The sequence below is a fragment of the Eimeria tenella genome, genomic scaffold (assembly GCF_000499545.2).
Source record: "Eimeria tenella Houghton genomic scaffold, Eth_scaff21, whole genome shotgun sequence".
In the NCBI taxonomy this organism is placed as follows: Eukaryota; Apicomplexa; class Conoidasida; order Eucoccidiorida; family Eimeriidae; genus Eimeria; species Eimeria tenella.
Genome location: NW_013541946.1, coordinates 134,362 through 151,854, shown reverse-complemented (window position 1 = coordinate 151,854; position 17,493 = coordinate 134,362). Strand labels below are relative to the sequence as shown.

Genomic DNA, 17,493 nt, shown 5'->3' with positions numbered 1-17,493 from the left:
GCAGCCTGCAAAAAATTGATGGAAAGTGAGCAGCGGAACCTAACGAGGCCTTGACAGGCTAGCAGGTATCCATGTAACTGGCTGCCCTGATCATCTGAGTATTTTGGGTAACTAATTTGTTCAGGCAGCGCCTGGAGAAGGCGACCTACCCTTTGGGCTCTCCCCTTGATCTCCGTCGGTGCATAACAAGTACTTCAGAGTGTATGTCATTATACACCCTTAGGCTAGTGTGTCTGCCAAGACTGCCTTCGGCACCCTCCAGGATTTCCCTGGTAGTTCGCATGATGTGGTAGACGAGCTGAAGCAGACCGGAGGTGATATCCACCGAGACTCCGTCCATCGCGCTGCGGATATTCACGAGGCTCCAATGGCTAGATTGGCCGTCCACGTACTGCCGCTGGATCTCCACAGAGGCAGATACTGGGTGTAACAGCTCTTCTTGCGAGTTTGTCATGGGATCGTAACCTGACACCATAAGCTCCAGACGGCCCCCTGAGTTCTTGACGGAGTCTGCGCTCCAGAGCTCGGGGTATATGTATACCTGGCCCTCCAAAGCTAGAAGGCTCACTTTTAGGAGCGACCCATGGGCATCATGAAATTCGAACGCCCCTTTTATTACTTCTCCCTTTATGTCCAACTCCGTCTCCCCTGGAAGTTTGAAATTCATCAAAGACAAAAAGAAGCCGATGACACGGCAGTAAGGATCCTTGAAGTCTTCCTCACCCACTCCTTGCAGCAGCGAAACCGGCGTGGATGTTCCCACGTCGCCTGGGGCCCCTGCAGGAGTGTTTTCCATCACGCCCATGCCCTTTCTTCGCGTCAGGGCCCCACGCAATCCCTCCTCTCCAGGCTGCACCGGCCCTTGATCCCGGAGGAAACCCTCATCTGGTCGTTGAGTTCCCCGTCCATACGCTTGTGGTTTAGTTGTGCTGCGGCCCCCCGCATTCATGAGGTTTGCAAGGAGCAGCATCTCTGGTGAGTCTACTGCTTCCTCATCGTCAACCCTCTGGCCCGTGTTCCGGGAATCCCGGTAAGTCGCAGCTTGCGTTTGTGGTTGCAGGGAGGCTTGTTGTTGAATAAGTTTCCGCTGCTGCGCACTGGAAGAGGGTTCGTTCGGTTGCTGTTGCCGAGGAGCCACCCCGTCCTTAAAACTCCAGGAAAGAGATCCTCTAGTCAGTGCAACTGGTGAGTCCACGCTGCTGCTACTGCTGCTATTGCTGCCGCTACTGCTGGTCACCACCGAGATCCCCTCTTCATGCTGCTGCTGCGAGACACTTGACATTGCCCTTAACTCCTCCAGAGCCCTTCCAAAAGCTCCACCTCTGCGTTGCTGGTGCAAACGTATTAAATCCATTGCTTCAACAATTGGGGGCTCAGCAAACGCCTCAGAGCCCCTAGCTCCCCTCCCTCCTTCAGGCGCTACCCAGCCAAACAAAGGCCTTTGACGCTGTTGAGAGGCAGGCCCTACCGCATCTCTCACGGAAAACGCATAATCTCTCAAAAACCGAAGCAAGCTTCCTTCCATTGAAAGGTCCCCAATCGAAACTGAATAGTTTGTCACGCGTAGTGGCCCCGTGTGGCTCCCCAAGGCCGCAATTCCCATCTCAGGAGCAGAAGGGGCTGATGACAAGGCCCCCACTCCCAGCAATGGTCGCGGGGTCTCTGGCACACCACTGGTTCTTTCAGTTCCTGTGGGGTTTGCATATCGTCCCAATTTGTCGGCATTCGGCCCCAAAGCGTCAGACGTTGTTACCTGCTGCGTTCCGCCTGCTCCCGGAGGTAACGTAGGCTGTAGATCTTGCTCCCGGATGGGCTGCTGTTGTGTAAGGGAAACAGCTGACGCCTCTGCTGCTGCAGCCGCTGCTGCTACCGAAGCCTTCATTGCTGTCATTGCCGCAGCGGCCGATTTAGCAACCTGCAGCTGTTCCAGCCTCGCCTGAGTCTCTAGGCTGACGAGCCCTTGAAACATCTCGAAGGAAAAGTGAACTTGAGGGTCCAAAATTGTCACGCATATCTTCACTTTGCCTCCTGGTACGCCTGCATAAGGCACAATCACCATGACCATGACATATGCGGTACTTTGTGCACAAACTAGATCTGCATGCCTGTATATGAGGTTTTGAAGGCATACTGATAAGTAAATATTAATTTACACGCGAGCCATGAACCTCGACAAAGTCATTTTGCGTGCTTTTTGTTTGGCAAGTTTGTGAGCTGGCCTGGCAGCAGGGCATGCGATATGTATGAATCTTAGGCTTTTAAGTGCCTGCGTGTGGGTATGGTAACTGCCACGACAGGTGAGGCAAGCAAGGGTATCTGACATATAAGTGAGGAGATGCTTTACTGCATGGTTGCACTTCACAAGCATGATTCTACAGTCGGCGCTAAACAGTAGAAGGCTGCCCGCAAGCAACAATTTGCAAGTATAAGGAAAGTAATAGGTACTACACTGAGCATTTAGCACAAGTCCACCATGGGTACTGTAAACCTCCATGCGACGTACCTGATACTGTAGCCGTAGATGAAGTCACAGATAGAAGGCAATCGCTGCGCTGCTGCAGATTGGGGAGTAGCAGGGCCCCTCCATATCCCTCGAGTACATCGGGGAAATTACTGAGAACGATCGACCCTTCATCTTGCAAAATTGTCTGCTGCCTGTCTAGCGGATGCGTATCTGTTGCGTGGAAAAGTGAGGCCAAACCAGACTGTTTCATGCTTTTACTGTTAGAAGGTGCTTCTTGTTGCTGCTGACTTTCTGGAAGCTGCCTTTGGTAACCATGGCCTGTCCACACTCCACTGGAGCCTCTTCCTAGCCCCTGATACTTTTTAGACACAATAAATTCACTGCAAGGGAATGGTGACCCTACCATTGCACTCAATTCTACAATTTCTCCACAGGCATTCACGTCAGGTCCCCGCTGCAGCATCCGCAATGTGCACGCAACCAGAAGCCCCACGACAATTTGCTGCTTTCGCCGGTCTTCAAGGTTCTCCTCTTCTACGCAGAGTCCCTTCCTATTGACAGCCGTCAGCAGAACCTGCAATGTTAACCACGAATGCACCATCAAGCAAGGAGGCTCGGCACTTCAACTGCGTTCGGAGTCGGGCGCTGCAACATTACTTGGCGCTAGTTCACAGAAGGATGCCTTGCTGTATCTCAGCATCTGCATTAATCCATTCAGAATTTTGTGGTCCTCTCACGTCCATGACTGATAGGTGACTACGACATGTATGACTAATGAGCTACCTGCATCAGAGTCCTAGACAGCGGCAGCCCCTCCGTTCGCTGGTGGAGTCCTTCCTCTACTGAGATATCTTGAAATGATTTGGGGGAACTCATTACAGTGAGAGACTTCAGCTTAGCCTGAAACGACCAGCAAGCATTGCAAATTATCACTTTTTGGGGATGCCAACGAGTTTGACTCTCTCTTATAAGTGCGCAGATACAAGAAGCAAATGAAAACGAAGTGAGCAGACCACATACATATACCTCCAAAGCTTATCTGCGCAAAAGCTGAGCTATTGTCAGTGACCATATCCGCTCTCCATTGCATTGTCGGTGATACATCAAAGCGAACATGCGTCGTACATACAATGATATGATATTACTTCACATGCAGTCCGCTGTGATTCACATGCAGTCTACAGACATGGCAGAGAAGCTGCGTGCTTTCAGCAGCGAAAGTCCGACATCCACTACAAAACATCCTACGCTTTGTGGAAAGAAAACAAAGCATGCCCACGCTTGTGGAACGTATAAAATGTTTCAAAAGCTTCACGAAAACGACGCACTCTGCTTCCTTTCTTCAAAGATGCAATACCCGCTTTCTTGAGATTCTCTGGCGTAGGAGCTGCGTCCGCCGCTTGAAGGGAAGACTGGTCTCCGTCCCCAGCACCTAATACAAACCATATCTCAATTCCCTTAAATGTCAGCTCCACCACCTTCTGCAATTTTGCTCCAAGGGCTGCGGCTTCCTGCCGAGAAGGCGCCGATTTGCGTTGACTTGGCTCGTTTGGCAGTGGAGCAGGCGCTTCTGACCACTGCCCACTCTTGCCCTCTAAGAGGTTTGACTGCAGTGGGAATGCTGTGAACCGCCTACGCTCCGAGCGGACTGAAGATTACAACAAATAGCAACGCAACGCATTATGTGCAAACATCAAGCCCACCAAACAGACGCCTTGCACACACGGGTTAACATGGCGCTGGAGGCGCTGTGCTGTTTTCCCTAGACTCATAACACTAGATCTAGAATTTCAAGTGATTTCAAACGTGTGTCCCCCCCGTACAATTCGGAATGCCTGTTGCCGAAGGAGAAATGTGGGCGTAAGGCACTGGAGAGCGCTTGTCCCCAAAAGTAGCGCTGAGAGAGGAAGCAGCAGAGATACTGGAGGCAACGGAGTGGATGAGCCTGCTGACGCGGCTTTTGGGACTCCCAGGTCCGACCTTCGCCGTGGAATTTCTAGACGGAGCCACATCAGCCATTCGACGCCGTCGGCAGCATATGCAATCTGCAATTTAGTTGACACGCTGACTCAACAGAAACGCTTAGGACAACTGGAGTACTTCATATTTAAAGGGCAGCCAGCTAACGTACTTTACTGCTGATAATGCATGCTTTCTTTTGATATTCTGAAATCTTAAATCGTGGTGTATCTGCAACGCACTTCGCATCCGACTCCAGAAACTTTCAGGAGGTCGCCTAGGGCTTGCAAGGCTGCTCTCCCTGTCAGCATCATCGGGAGAATTTCGGACACCGTCTGGAGAGGAGGAAGACGGGGCATCGCTCGCAGATGGACGGCGCTGTGCCTGTGACGTCGGCAAGTTGCCCCTCCTTAGAGGACCTCTGAAGTCCGCCAAAAGCGAACTCTTTCCAAACGGCATCCTCATAGATGGCATTTCAGCTGAGGCAGCCCCATGGTAGCCTGTGTAGGGTTCCAAACTTGCCGTCAGGCTGCGACCATAAGCAGGATGGCTCCGGCCCTGCAAAGGCAACACAAAGAAGAACTAAAAGAGTGGCCCGAAAGGCGACGTGTTGGTATAATCAACAATATTACAAATCGAATCTTGATAAATCAAGCATGCTCTTCTATCAGCGCGATCAAGACTCCGAACACGTCTAGACAGTTTACATCTGGCAGGGACATCACGGCGACGAAAACGCCGCCTGTTCGTTCAAGAAAATGCACTGTATTCCCTTTTCCCCCAAAGCATAAGATTGTCCACACACCGGTTGCTGCGAAGGACTGGCTTGCAAATCAGAATGGTGCTGAAAAAGATCCGCTGTCTGCAATCTCCACGGTGAGGGCGTTATTGCTGACTGGGCTGTTGTGTTGGCCGCCGCTGCTGCTTCTCTTGCTGCAATGTCCGCCTCAAGCACTTGTAGTACCTGCTGAATTGACATGGATGCCGCCATCTCAGGCAGCTGTAGCGGAAGATATCCATGCCACTTGTCGGGGGCCAGGGCAGGAGGCGGCAGTCCAGGATAAAGGAGAGACAAAATACCAAGCCCCCTCCTCTGCAGCAGCAGCGACCTGCGAATTGCCTGCTCTTCTGCCTCTTCCGTATGCTGCTTGTGTTGGCGCTCCGGTACGCACGGGGAAGGGCCCCTTGACTGCAGCTGTGAGACCCTCAAAAGCTGTTGCGCATGCACTCCAACGGGTATCATCCACGAGGCTGTCGAGAAGCAACAGCCAAAGCTCAAAGCAGGGAACTGCAGTCGGAAATGCTTGAGCTGCTGTAAAGCTCCATACAAGCCAATGCCCCAGGAATAAACAGTGGCTGCCTGTAGCGCGCGCAGCTGTACCCTCAGTTGTGCTACTTCAGCTGATGCATATATCATTTCGTCCGACACCCAGACGAGCCACTGCAACAGAGGGTCCTGCAGAGGCAAGTCCAACATCAGTGCCTGCCGGACAGACAGACGAGTTCTGTGCTGGTGCCTGCGGCCAGCTGTTACACTAGTCGCTCCAGCTCCCTGAGCTCCTGTTGGAGTTGTATTACCAGCAACCGACGGAGATGGACCTGCAGCTGCTGTGTAAGGACTATGTGGCGACTGTAGGCTTCCCGTCGGTTGAGCGCTCGAGCTAAAGTCCCCCGAAAATAATTTGGGGATTACGGAGGCATTCTGGAACAGTCGACTTCCATCTTCCCCCCTAATAATGCAGTCCTTCAATGATATAATCATGCGAAATGGTTCAATACATGAGCCCGATGTCTCTCCAGCGCATCGTGGTGACCCAAGCATGTTAGCATCATCTGTCGGACTTCCAAAAGTCGTCGAGCCCAAGCCTCTACGATCTCCCGCCCAACCGCCTACAAGGCGCTGATGCTGAGAGAAACGATCAAAGACTTGCTGCTCGGAAACAAATGATGCTTCTAGATCCTTTAGCAGCACCTCCAACACACAGCTGCACTGTCTGGCTTGTTGCAGCGTGGAAACACGCTTTTTGTCTTTTGCTGAGCCTGATGCACGACCTTTCGCTGGTGAAGACAAGACAGTAGACAGTGAAATGCGCGGGGAAGTGCCATGCGCTATCTCCTGTGCAGATGAGGTTGCCTCGTCAGGAATGCGAGGCCTCTTGAGGAGTTCTATCCTCAAAAGAGGTGCTGCGACTTTGATTGAACCCAGTGCTGATTCTGACTCCAGACCAGCTGCTGTCAGGCCTTGTAAAGGAGTTGCCGATGCCGAAGCCGCTGCCGCCGCAACTGCCGAAGAAAAGAGATTCTGATTATATGGCTGCTGCAGCTGAGAAAATGAGTAGCGTCGGGAGCCTCGCGAATCAAGCGGAGAGAAGCCCGTGCGGGGACCAGAGTTAGCAGGGCCTAGCGCACCCCCATTATTAGCGTGCCATCGTTGCTGGTGCGGCTGGTCGGTGGAAGAGACGGCTTTAGTGTGCAAGCCCTTTATAGTCAGTACAAGATCAACGGCAACGCAGGGAGACGACGGGGCTGCCGCAAGGCAGCACAGAAAATATGTTGCGTCCGCCGTCAATGTCTGGCGGAAAGCAGTGACTGGCAACAGACGGCTGGTTGCGGGGACAGCAGGGAGGTTAAGAATTTGACCAGGAGAAGGCAGCGTCAACTGAAGTGAGTGGATGCACAGAGACGCAAAAGAATCGTGGGTGAGATGCTCCAGCGCAGAACGCAAGGTGAACCCTAGTTGTAGCAAAGATCCTGGGAGCGGCCCCCACAGCCGTCTGTCGACATACAAGGCCCTCTCATCTGTATTTTCGGAGTCTTTTGCTTCTGTCTCATTTGAATTTCCTTTGTCAGAAAGGGCGGAGGTAGAACGATTGTCGCTCGCCGCCTTTGGAGGCTGCTGTTCTTGCTCTTGCACTGCTCGTGGTTCTTCCTTTGAGCTCAGAGATGAAGTACGAGCTGCCCCAGCAAACTCCGAGTAGTTCGCTAAACTCGGCAGGCATTGCACAGCAGCTCGAGCAGCTTCTGCTGCTGTGGTTTGCTGCTGCTGCATGCCTTGTCGGATGGCCTGAAGGCCCATCGAGAGCCGCGAAACCACCGCAGTCATCTCACCATCTGGCCCAAAAAGTTGGATGAATACATGGACCTGTAAACACATGCAGCATGCTACGCTCAGCGAGAATCAAAAATGTCCATCCGTCCCTGTTATGACGTCTCGCTACTTCAGCATTGTTCTACGTGGGGTGCTTTATTCGCCCAGGAGATCCTCCTGCTGCAACATAGGGAGTACGGCAATAGCCATTCTTACAAGAAAAGGAGTGCAGGCGCAAAATGTGGGGAATATGTCTCCCCTGCAAACTATCTTCGTGTCAGGTGGACGACTATCGGGAACTGCGTTGTTGGTGTTCACAGATTGGGCGGTGTGGGGATTGCTGGACTTGTCTATCAGTCTGTACATCAAAGAAATGTGGGGTGAGATGCTGTTAGCACCCTGTAGCCTCTCTGCCGCCGCCCCATTTTTCCTCTTCTCTTCCTCCTGAGGCACTGCGTTGAAAACAGCACCTGCAAGAGCTGCTGCAGCGGCTGCTGTCGTGGGTGCATGCAGAACATGCACTGTCCTTGCCGAAACACCCGCGGAGTTCAAAGGACCTTCGTGGTGATCCCCTGCAGACACAGACGAGTTACGAACCCAAAACCCGCATGCAATTTAACACCAAATTGCGACAAGTTGACAGCACAACACCCGATTCTTCGCGACTATTCACGTGGGTGCAAACGGGGTCTGCCTTTGCTGTTCACAATCGACCGACCCACCTGGCGAGCGAACTTTCTTGCGGGAGAGTGCCTCCGATTTCACAGCATTATGGGCTTCCTCGCGCCGCCGCTGCAGCAAGTCTCTCTCATTCTTAGTTGATGCACGCACGAGAACGGGCAGCAGCAACACCCGTCCTTCTTGCGCGCGAAAGTACCCGGCAAATGGTGGAGGCGAAGGCAGAGAAACAGAAAGCCAGTCTTCTGCCCATATCTCCTGCAGCAGAGGCGTAAGGTGTTGTACTTCCTGAGCTGCCTTGCTGAGGCGACTCTGCTCACGTGATCGACTCCTGCGGTCTCCAGCCCGAGCATTTGAGATCGACCGTCTCCCTGTGTCTCCTGGAGGGCTGCAGAGACCTCGAAAACCTTCAGCGGCGTGCCACTGAGTCCCTCTTGGGGAAAGTTTCCTTAAAGCTCTGGAGACCCGCATGCGGTGAGATGGCAGTGGATGATTTCTGACGCTGCCGCCTGCTGTGCTGTCACCATCTCTGGGATCTGTGTCAGCTGCTACTGCCAATGCTGATCCTCTCTGAGCCGTTCTACCATCCTTTGGGTTTGCTTCTGTAGGCCTCCTCGATCGTTCAAGGGCAAAAGCTGCTGCAGCAGCCAAAGCTCTACAGGGATTTGCTGCAGCCTTGTTATCTTGAAGATACACAGCGCTCCATATGGCCACGCGCTTGATCTCCAAGTCAACAGCCGTGCAAGTAAAAAGCTCTCGCTCCTCTTCTGAATCCTTCTGGAAAATATCTGCAGCATCCCCCAACCGGCGGCCCCGTCTCTTTCCGTAGGCAGTTCTTGCTACTGAAGGATCTAACGGCTCTCGCGTCCGGGCATCTGGGAAGCTACCTAGCCCCAAAGGCTGCTGATCTTTGGGCAAGATATGCGTGCGTCCCACGATTCCCACGCTGAAGCACATGCGCACACCAGGGTTGTTGCTCAACTAGCCTGCTAATGCTGAATTCGCAGCTAGTTTCATAAGATGGCGCATGGGCTAGCAGAAACTGTAGATCTGGTACCGACAGATAGAAACACATCCTGTGTAGACACCGCATAAACCACGAACCACAAAGTAGATGCCTGGAATGCGCATGTGGAAAAGAGACAGGGAAAAAAGTTCGCTCACCTAGGCATTGCGCTCAAGGCTCGCATGGTTTCCATATTCGGGAAACTGCTGTCAGGCTGTAGATTTGTCCTAAATAGAGGCCTCCCACTTGCACGCCTGTTAAGTTGCCTTGCAACAGGAGACTGAAGAGCACTGGTGTTCGCCACCATTCCACCCCCAAAGGGATAGTCTCTCTTTGTTCCCCGGTCCTTTGGGGGAGAGCCGGAGGACGGTCTCGCAGTCTCACCACTGTTGAGCGTCGAGATGCTACGCCGAGTCTTCAGTAAATTACGAGTCCATCCTCCGGCGGTGCCCACCCAGCGAGAAGGCGACATCTTTGTTTGTGGAGCGTTGGCCTCCCCAGGAGGCTGCTTGGGGTGGACTCCCCCGTCCAGCTGGCTTCCTGGAAAGTACATTTCCCCGTCTGTGTAATTCTTGGGCTCAGCTGCGATGTCACGGCGGTCTCCGTAGCTGTCTAGATCGGCAAACGCCCCACCCCTCCAATCTGGCGCTGGGCGCAGATGGGCGCATGCGTTGGGGCTGCTGCCTAACGGGCTCGAACCAGCACCAATAGTGTTGTGTGCATTCCGTGACCCAAAAACCCAACGGAACAGCGACGAGCTTCCACTGCTCGGAAGGCGCCGGGGAACACTGGTGGAGAAACGCCTCTTCAAGACTTCAGCATCGGCAGAACTGTCTGCCCGTCTTGTTGTCCTGCGAATAGGGCCGCTGCTGGTCATTCTTTCATCAAGTGCATCGCAAGCTCCCCTGACTTTTCTAAGATGCCGGGATCCAGGCATAGACCCTTCTGCACTCACGTAGCCCTCTGGCAAACTGCTGGTAGCGGCTCGTGTACTCCAGGGGCTTGGGAGAAGAGACTTGTTGTTCCGCTTGGGAGGGAATTCGCCAGTGCGTTGGTCGCCCCTACCTTCAGCAACCCACAGGGCATGTTGCAACGCCAGCGGCGTGTCTCCGTCACTCTCGGTCTCTCCCTCTGCCACTGCGTTCAAGTTAGGCGGGCGCCAGCGAGCCCCCTCTACTTCTGTAACGCCGGTCCTCGAAGACACAGTAGCCTTCCCTGCACTCCTTGTAGCCCCCGTTGCATTTTTCTTTTTTCTGGGTGGGAGTAAACGAAGGCATTCGGCTCCGATGTTTACGTCAAATAAAACGACACTGGCGAGCATCCACGTGCAATTTCTTATGAGCGTAGCCTCAAGTCGCCATAAACCAATGCGAAGAGTATCCTTTAGCTCCTCGCGCTTTCTAGCGTAGCTGCTGCCTGTGGCCACGCTCGTGTAGGTCACCCGCAGAACAGCCTCGAGCCGCACTCCTAGAGCTGCTGCATCAGCCACAACAGCCCTTCGCAGAAGCGTGTCGGAACGCAGTCCATCTCCCGTCAAGTCTAGGCCACGTGGGACACAAGCGTCAGGAGAAAACAACACTGGATAAGGAGGAAAGGCGATTCCAGCATCCCCTCCAGCCATATTTTCGGTGGATGCTGTGCTGTCGATGCTACTCATATCCCTATTGCAGCTCGAGCTGCTGTGCTTGCTAGTGTTGCTGCTGGGGGCTATCTGGCCATGTCTCCGTCTGCTTCTGAAGGATGGAGCTTTCCCATGCTGCTCTTGCGAGCCAACAAACGTGGGGTGCGCTGTGCCCTCTATGTCAAGGCCTTCACCAGTGCCAACTGTGCCGTGGGTTTCAGCACTCTCAGTGTCCTCCGCTAGTGCTGTGCCAAGAGCATCATCTGTGAGCAAATTGCAAGTGACGTCTTCTAGCACAAGCTCTAGAGACACTGAGACACCAGAATGTGGTTGACAAGCTTTTCGTTCAGCTGCAGAATTTGCAGGAGCGTCTGCAGCTGATGAGCACGTCTGCTGTTGCTCCTTTTGCTGCTGTTGCTGCTGAACAGAATCAGTGCTGTCCGGAATGGGGTCATCGCGACAACCAGTGGCAGCAGTGGGTCCAGACCAGCTGGCACTTTCCACGTGGCTGCGTGTGGGCGACACCTCTACAGCACGGCACTTGTCCTTTGTGGGATGCATGTTTGTCCGTTTGCGCCGTCTGCTTCCCGCAGCGTTCCGGCCTGCCTTCCGATGCCCTTCATATGCCGTAGAGCCAGCGCCAATGCTCTCTTCGCCGTCAGAAAAACCTTCAGGGCCACCTCGCCTGCTAAATGTTGTCCTTGCAAGCTTGCGAAGCTTTCGGTTACCTCGTGATGGGCCACCGCCGGGACCAACAAAGCTTGTGTCGCTGCTGTCTTCACAACCCCTGCTGCTGAAAGTGTCAGCCCGCTGTTGCTGAGGAAGACGACGGTTAAGCGTGAATTGTCTCTTCGGTTGCTTCTTGCCTTCTGGATCTGCATAGGCCTGAAGGTTAAGACCCGCTGTCTGTGCCGCCTTCTGGGACCTTACATCTCCGAGCAAGCACGCAATGAGACACCGTGCACGGATTGTCTCCTCGTTCCACAGGCTTTTTAAGCATAACGCCGAATCCGTAAGGCAACAGAGAAGATTCGCGGTGGGGAACGCATGAATGGACTGCAGACAAAGCTGTGCTTCTGTGCTTTTCAGTTCCGGTTGGAGACGGGCAGACAGCGACATCTGGTCGATTCTTTTGGTACTGCCTCCTTTTCCCAATGTGGCTTGCTGGACTCCCTCTCTGCCTTTGGCCCCACCCCTCTTGCTAATACCACTATCTTCAAACAGCAGCAGGTTGAGGGGGGCCCCTGGAATCCCGAAGCTGCAATCATGCCCGATCGTGGTCTGATGCTCACCAGTTCGGCTGCTTGCATCTGCATCAACCTCATCTCTCAACGTCCAGTCCCCAACTACATCTGGGAGCCACGCCGTCTCATCTCCTGCAGTAGCAGATCTTCCGTATCCCCTCTCAGACTCGTCAAAAGAGCTTTGAGGAGTCAGGTGGCCCTGAGAAGCATTACTTACTTCTTCCATTTGACTGTTATCAGCAGCACCAGCCTTCCAGTGCCACGGCAGGCCTCGGTGTTGATGCTGATGCATGCGTTGCACTGCCCCGACCGCTCGCGTCCTAAGCTGCCGCAGGCTTTCTGGTGTACTTGACTTATCCTGCGATTTTGCATGATCTCCAAGACTTACATGACCCAGTGATAGCCCAGAGCGCGCGCGGCCGTGAATGCCGTGGGAGACAGTTACTAAAGGTGCGCCCTGCTCCTCTTCTGTCTCCTCTAAAAAGTCTGCAGCCTGGCTTCCTAGAAGCATATCTGCTTGGTCTGAGCTATCTGTATACCCAGAACTTTGTTCCCGCTCAGAATATGAGGCGAATCTGCATATCTTCGTCGACGTTTCAGGAAACCTTGCTGCGTGGATTTGTTCTCCATGTAACAACACCTCACTGCCGGAAGCTGCCTCTTCGTCCCTCTTTCTTGCTGAAGCAGGCCGCGTTGACGGCTCTTGCTCAGCCTTGTGCTTCGGATGCTGCCGCACAGAGTGACGCAATGGTCGCAGAGACTGTCCGTCATCTGATATATTTGATGTCCCTGGAGGGCTCGACGGATTTCCAAACCCCCTATTCGTGTCACTTCTTTTCTCCCCCGAGGGTCTGCCTTTCTCGCTTCCTCGGTAAAACCCGCCCAAATCACTGCGCTGTCTGTCCTCAGTGGGGTCTGTCGGAGTTGGAAGCTTCAGAGGTCCCCACATGGCCTCTCTCATGTGGCCCTGCGGGGAAGCTTCTCTGCTGGTGCGTCGGCTCTCGCCTGACCATTGCTCCATCTCAGACCGGATAAGAGCAGCTGGGTCGCTTTCTTCTGACCGCGGAGCTGGCGAAGAAGGAACAGCAGTTTCAGGTGAGGGACAGAAGCGACGGCACTGGGCACCGACATGAACGACCTTCTTACAGAGCACGATGCTGCGCCTTTGGGTATCTCGCGTCTTTGAGTGCTCGACAAAAAACTCCCCAACTTTGGCCTTCACACGTACATCCTTTCGTTTTCTCCTCAAGTACACACGCGCTCCATATACCCGCAACAGCACCGCAAGGTACTGTTGCTGGGTGTAAAGGCCAACACAGAGACAGCCAACTTTTGCAGACACCTGCATTGACTTTTGACCCGCGTCAGCTACATCTACTGCCGCTTCAGCAGCACCTTCAGGAGAACTATGGGAATTAGCGCCCTCAACAGTTTCCCGAAGCAGATCAGACGGTACTTCCCGACCCCTTGCTCTGAGGCGCCTAGCGAGTCGCCATCGCTGGTAAGATTCACTGTTTTCTTGCCCAGGCCCAAGAAATTTGAGAGGCGAAATGTCGCTGGTGAACTTCTGAGATGTCTCCTCGTCATTGAAGAACCAGCTAAGACGACTCCCATCTAGATATATGCAACAAACAACACAACAGCACAAAGAAGTTGGAGTTGAAAGCTGCAAGCATCCTACAGTAATATTTCTGCACACTTCCAGAACACAGTGTCGTCGTGGTGCCCGTGCAACAGCCCAACTTGTCCGTACAGGAAGCAATTCATGAGTACTAGATCATGACAAAATTCTGAACTATCGGTCCGAATATGTCTCTTGCGACTATTTTTATAAGTATGGGTTGCTCACCACATGCGGACCATGGTCCGCTCGTTGGTACAGGCAAGAAATCCTCAAGGCGTTTCTCCTCTGGTATGCGGAGCCCCTGACCTCTAACGCTAGGCGTGTCTTTATTTGCGGGTGACAATGAAACCAGCTTAGCCCCATCGGCATCCATAATATCAGCAGCCGGTGGTGATGCTGAAGCTCCATTTTCTTGTGTGTTCCCTGTATCTCCGTCGGCACTTGTATCCTGCGCGGCCTGCTGTTCAGGGGTTGTGATATCTCGCTTCGGTTGCTGTGTCTGCTGCTCTGAAGACCCATTCTTTGAAAGCTTTGGCATCAACCCTTTACGCTGGAGAGAATTAATCTGGGCGAATTTTGCAGTCAGTGGCTTCGTATCTCTCAGCACGTCACTGTAGGGATAGGCGGTGGGCATGAGGAAGCGCCTACAGGCAGCTAACGAGACAAGCTGTTTACAGACACCCACGCTGATATGCTTGACGGAGACGTCCACAGTTTGCCGAGGGCACTTGGTCGTCCCAATCTGTGACCACGGAAAACAACGAGAATCACAGGAAAACGGCAGGCACATCGTGAATAAGGCGAAATACGAAAGAAAGGCTCCGCTAACTGCCAACAAAAAAGAACTCGTTTAAACTCTTCCGTGTTTAAGCTCAGGGACAAGTTTCAAAGAAAGAATTTCATCTGTCAGCCCAGTCAAGTCGTCGTAAGGCATTTGCGAAACACAGTGGCATTTGGCCACGCGACTCACTTTGACGCCGCTAACTGAAAGAACTGTGCAGTCTGTGGTAGCGCACAGTGTGCCCGTGGGGCTGGGAGGTTGAGCCATCACTGACGCCTCCGCTGCCTCAACCGAAACATTTAATGAAAGCGACGCAACTGAACCCTTCCGTTTAAGAGTCGTTTGAGTCAGCCTGAAAGTGCTGACACAGCCCTTCAAGCCGCAGCAGGAGGAGGTGAAACCATGAGCCTCCACTGGCTCATAGTCCATGTCGGCCAATAGCGCCTCCCGTGATCCCATATAACGTGCAAAGCCCAATGCGCAGTTCTCAAAGAACGCCCCTTCATCAGAATCCTCATTACTGCTCTCTGAAGCGTCAATGTGAGAGCTGGGCAGAGCTTGCTTCAGACGCGAGGAACCACAATCACCAGCGTGCAGCCCGGCTTCACTAGGAGACGGTGTGAGAAATGAATCAGAAAACGAAAGAGCCTCTGAATAAGGGTCGGTGACTGACTGATTAGATGAGGAATTCCTCGAATTCAGACGCCTCTGAGCCTCAAAATCTCGCCTTGCATCCATCGGGCGTTCACCAATAAAGGCAAGAGGTCTTCCTGTTGCTGTCGCTGCTGCTGTTCGCTCTGCCCAACTTCTTTGGCCCCAGCGTCCTTTGTTGATGCTGCTGCTGGACGAACTGCTCCGGCTAGGTGTTTCACTGTCGCTTACGGCAGCTCTTCCCTCCCAGGGGTTACTTCCGAAGCGACCCGTATTTGCAGCTGCTGCTTGGGCTGCCGCTTTCGCTGCTGCTTCAGCTTCAGCCTGTTGGTGTAGCTCCTGCGCCTCAGCCAAGGCATCTCTTCTCAAGTGAGATAGAACGCGTGAATAGTCAAGGGATGACAAACGGTAGACCTGGAGAGGTAAACGCAACGCGCAAAGTGCACTGGTTACGAGGATGATGCAAGCTTCTGAAAAAACAAAAAAGTCAGTGCGTCGCAATGGTTAAATGGCTAACTGTCTTTTAGCGTGTACTCTTTAATAGTAAAGAACAATTCCTTCCCACGAAAGTAGATGAGAAGTGTTGTACTCACCACTGTGGCCTTTTGAGCAGTGAGTCTCAGAGTGTTATCAATGTTCGTGCAGTATCCAAGTGCCAAACCCATGGCATCTTCCGTTGTAGCAGGAAGAAGACAATCTATTTCCCTAAAGAGATCCCAGGTGACAAAATTCATCTGTTTGGGCAAAAGGGAACAACGCATGTGTAAAGGTTTTCAGATGTGACTTTTCCCGATAATTCCTCCCCTCAAAAAAAATAGCATCCATGCATGACTCACCGGGATGGCCTCTGCAAATGGAATAAGTTCAGGGGCGGATACTGAAATTTCCGGAATATTAATCCATGTTTTTTTCTTTTCAAGGGGACCTCCGAGCTCCTCATCCCAAACTGTCTTGCTGCTGATACTAATTAGAAGCGTCCGGTTTTTGTCACCTCCAATGGAGCAGCGTCTCTTCGGACCACTTCGACTCTTGGCGCGTGCCGCTTTTGGAATCTTCTTAACAATATCTGCAAGATGTCTGGCTCTGTCAAAAAAAGAATGGATGTTCGAATAGACTCGAGAGGGACGGATCCTCTGAGAAAGAGACTGTTGGCTAGGAGTAGAGTCATTCCGCTTCCCGTCTTCGGAGTCAGTGATACTATCAATTAACACAACAGGTCTACTACCAGCATGGCCCTTGCCTCTGGTTCTTGCCGAATGTAGCACAGGCTTTGAGGCATCGCTTTTCCTTGTCACACACTTCTTGTAGGCCTCATCTGTTGGGAAGGCTGTAACTGGGGGTTCCGCTCCACGGCCCCTCAAGGGAGAGCGTGCGGGGCCAATCCCCCAACCAATGCGCGATGGCGGATCAGCCGGCAAGTACACACAAGTGGTACAACCCATCTCACCTAGTGGGGTAACTGAGACGAGTAGACGGGGGAATGGCGTCTGCAACAAACACATAGTAGATAAAAAGCTTCGGAAAGTTGCCACTGAAGTCTGTGTTGCACCTAGAGTCTCCGACACACTCCAAAATCATAGCTCAATACTCTGGAAATCCAAACACCCAGCAGCCAGATGCAAAAATTAGTAGAATGTACCTGTAGCTCAGGATTGTGACGGGCGCGCAGCAAGATTGCTTCGTCGCACGGCGTTGCCTTTAGAGAGGCGAAACATTTTTCGATAAAAACGGAATCAATAAATATATCGTTGCATTTGAAAAAATCATTCCTTTTTTCCTGACGAAACTTGAAGTCCGCGCAAATGCGGAACATCAAAGTTGTGGATGGCAGCCCGTCACTACACGGCGCAGCCGCGTCACGCTCCAAGCTCTTCTGAGCCTCTAGTCTCTCCAGCAAGCCCAGCGTCCCTAATCTGCTCATAGTCGGCCTAAGTTTATTCCCCTTCTGCTGCTGCAAGTGTGTAGGCACGGCTACGTGCATGCCAGGTTGAATAAGGGGCAGCAAGCAAATGCACAAATTTGGTGCCAGCACGGACACGATTCCGTCAATGTAAAACCACCGCTTGCCACCAAAGCCCCCGCGTTCGTCACCTGATGCTTCATCGACAGTGCATGCAATATCTTCAAAGAGAAGCCGCTCCTTGTCAGTGAACTCTGCATCGCCCCCGTTTAAGCCATCTGTGCTTGTCTCTGCAGTCTCCCCTGTCGCCCACTGCATGCTTCCCAGCCTTTCAGGCCGACAACACGTCTCAGTGAAGCGGCCAAAGATTTGCTTTTGCAATACCGCAGCGCTAACACCGTCTCGCCAAGTCAGGTTATCTTCCGCCAACTGCAGAGCATTCGCACAAGTTCACCGACTGGCAAATGCACGTATCAT

General features: G+C 52.8%; 1 protein-coding gene across 1 annotated transcript in view; it reads right to left on the bottom strand.

Moving 5' to 3' along the window:
• Positions 1–17,493, bottom strand: part of ETH_00021470 (uncharacterized protein) — a gene marked incomplete at both ends in the record, with an annotated part of 32,108 nt that overhangs the window by 10,166 nt on the left and 4,449 nt on the right. The window contains 14 exons of the mRNA XM_013374521.1: positions 150–2,037; positions 2,504–3,038; positions 3,248–3,364; positions 3,793–4,112; positions 4,666–4,981; positions 5,229–7,565; positions 7,728–8,083; positions 8,234–9,135; positions 9,354–13,674; positions 13,910–14,426; positions 14,655–15,530; positions 15,710–15,850; positions 15,953–16,603; positions 16,756–17,445. Of these exons, the coding sequence (XP_013229975.1) occupies positions 150–2,037; positions 2,504–3,038; positions 3,248–3,364; positions 3,793–4,112; positions 4,666–4,981; positions 5,229–7,565; positions 7,728–8,083; positions 8,234–9,135; positions 9,354–13,674; positions 13,910–14,426; positions 14,655–15,530; positions 15,710–15,850; positions 15,953–16,603; positions 16,756–17,445 (13,967 nt within the window). The remainder of the gene's footprint in view (positions 1–149; positions 2,038–2,503; positions 3,039–3,247; positions 3,365–3,792; positions 4,113–4,665; positions 4,982–5,228; positions 7,566–7,727; positions 8,084–8,233; positions 9,136–9,353; positions 13,675–13,909; positions 14,427–14,654; positions 15,531–15,709; positions 15,851–15,952; positions 16,604–16,755; positions 17,446–17,493) is intronic.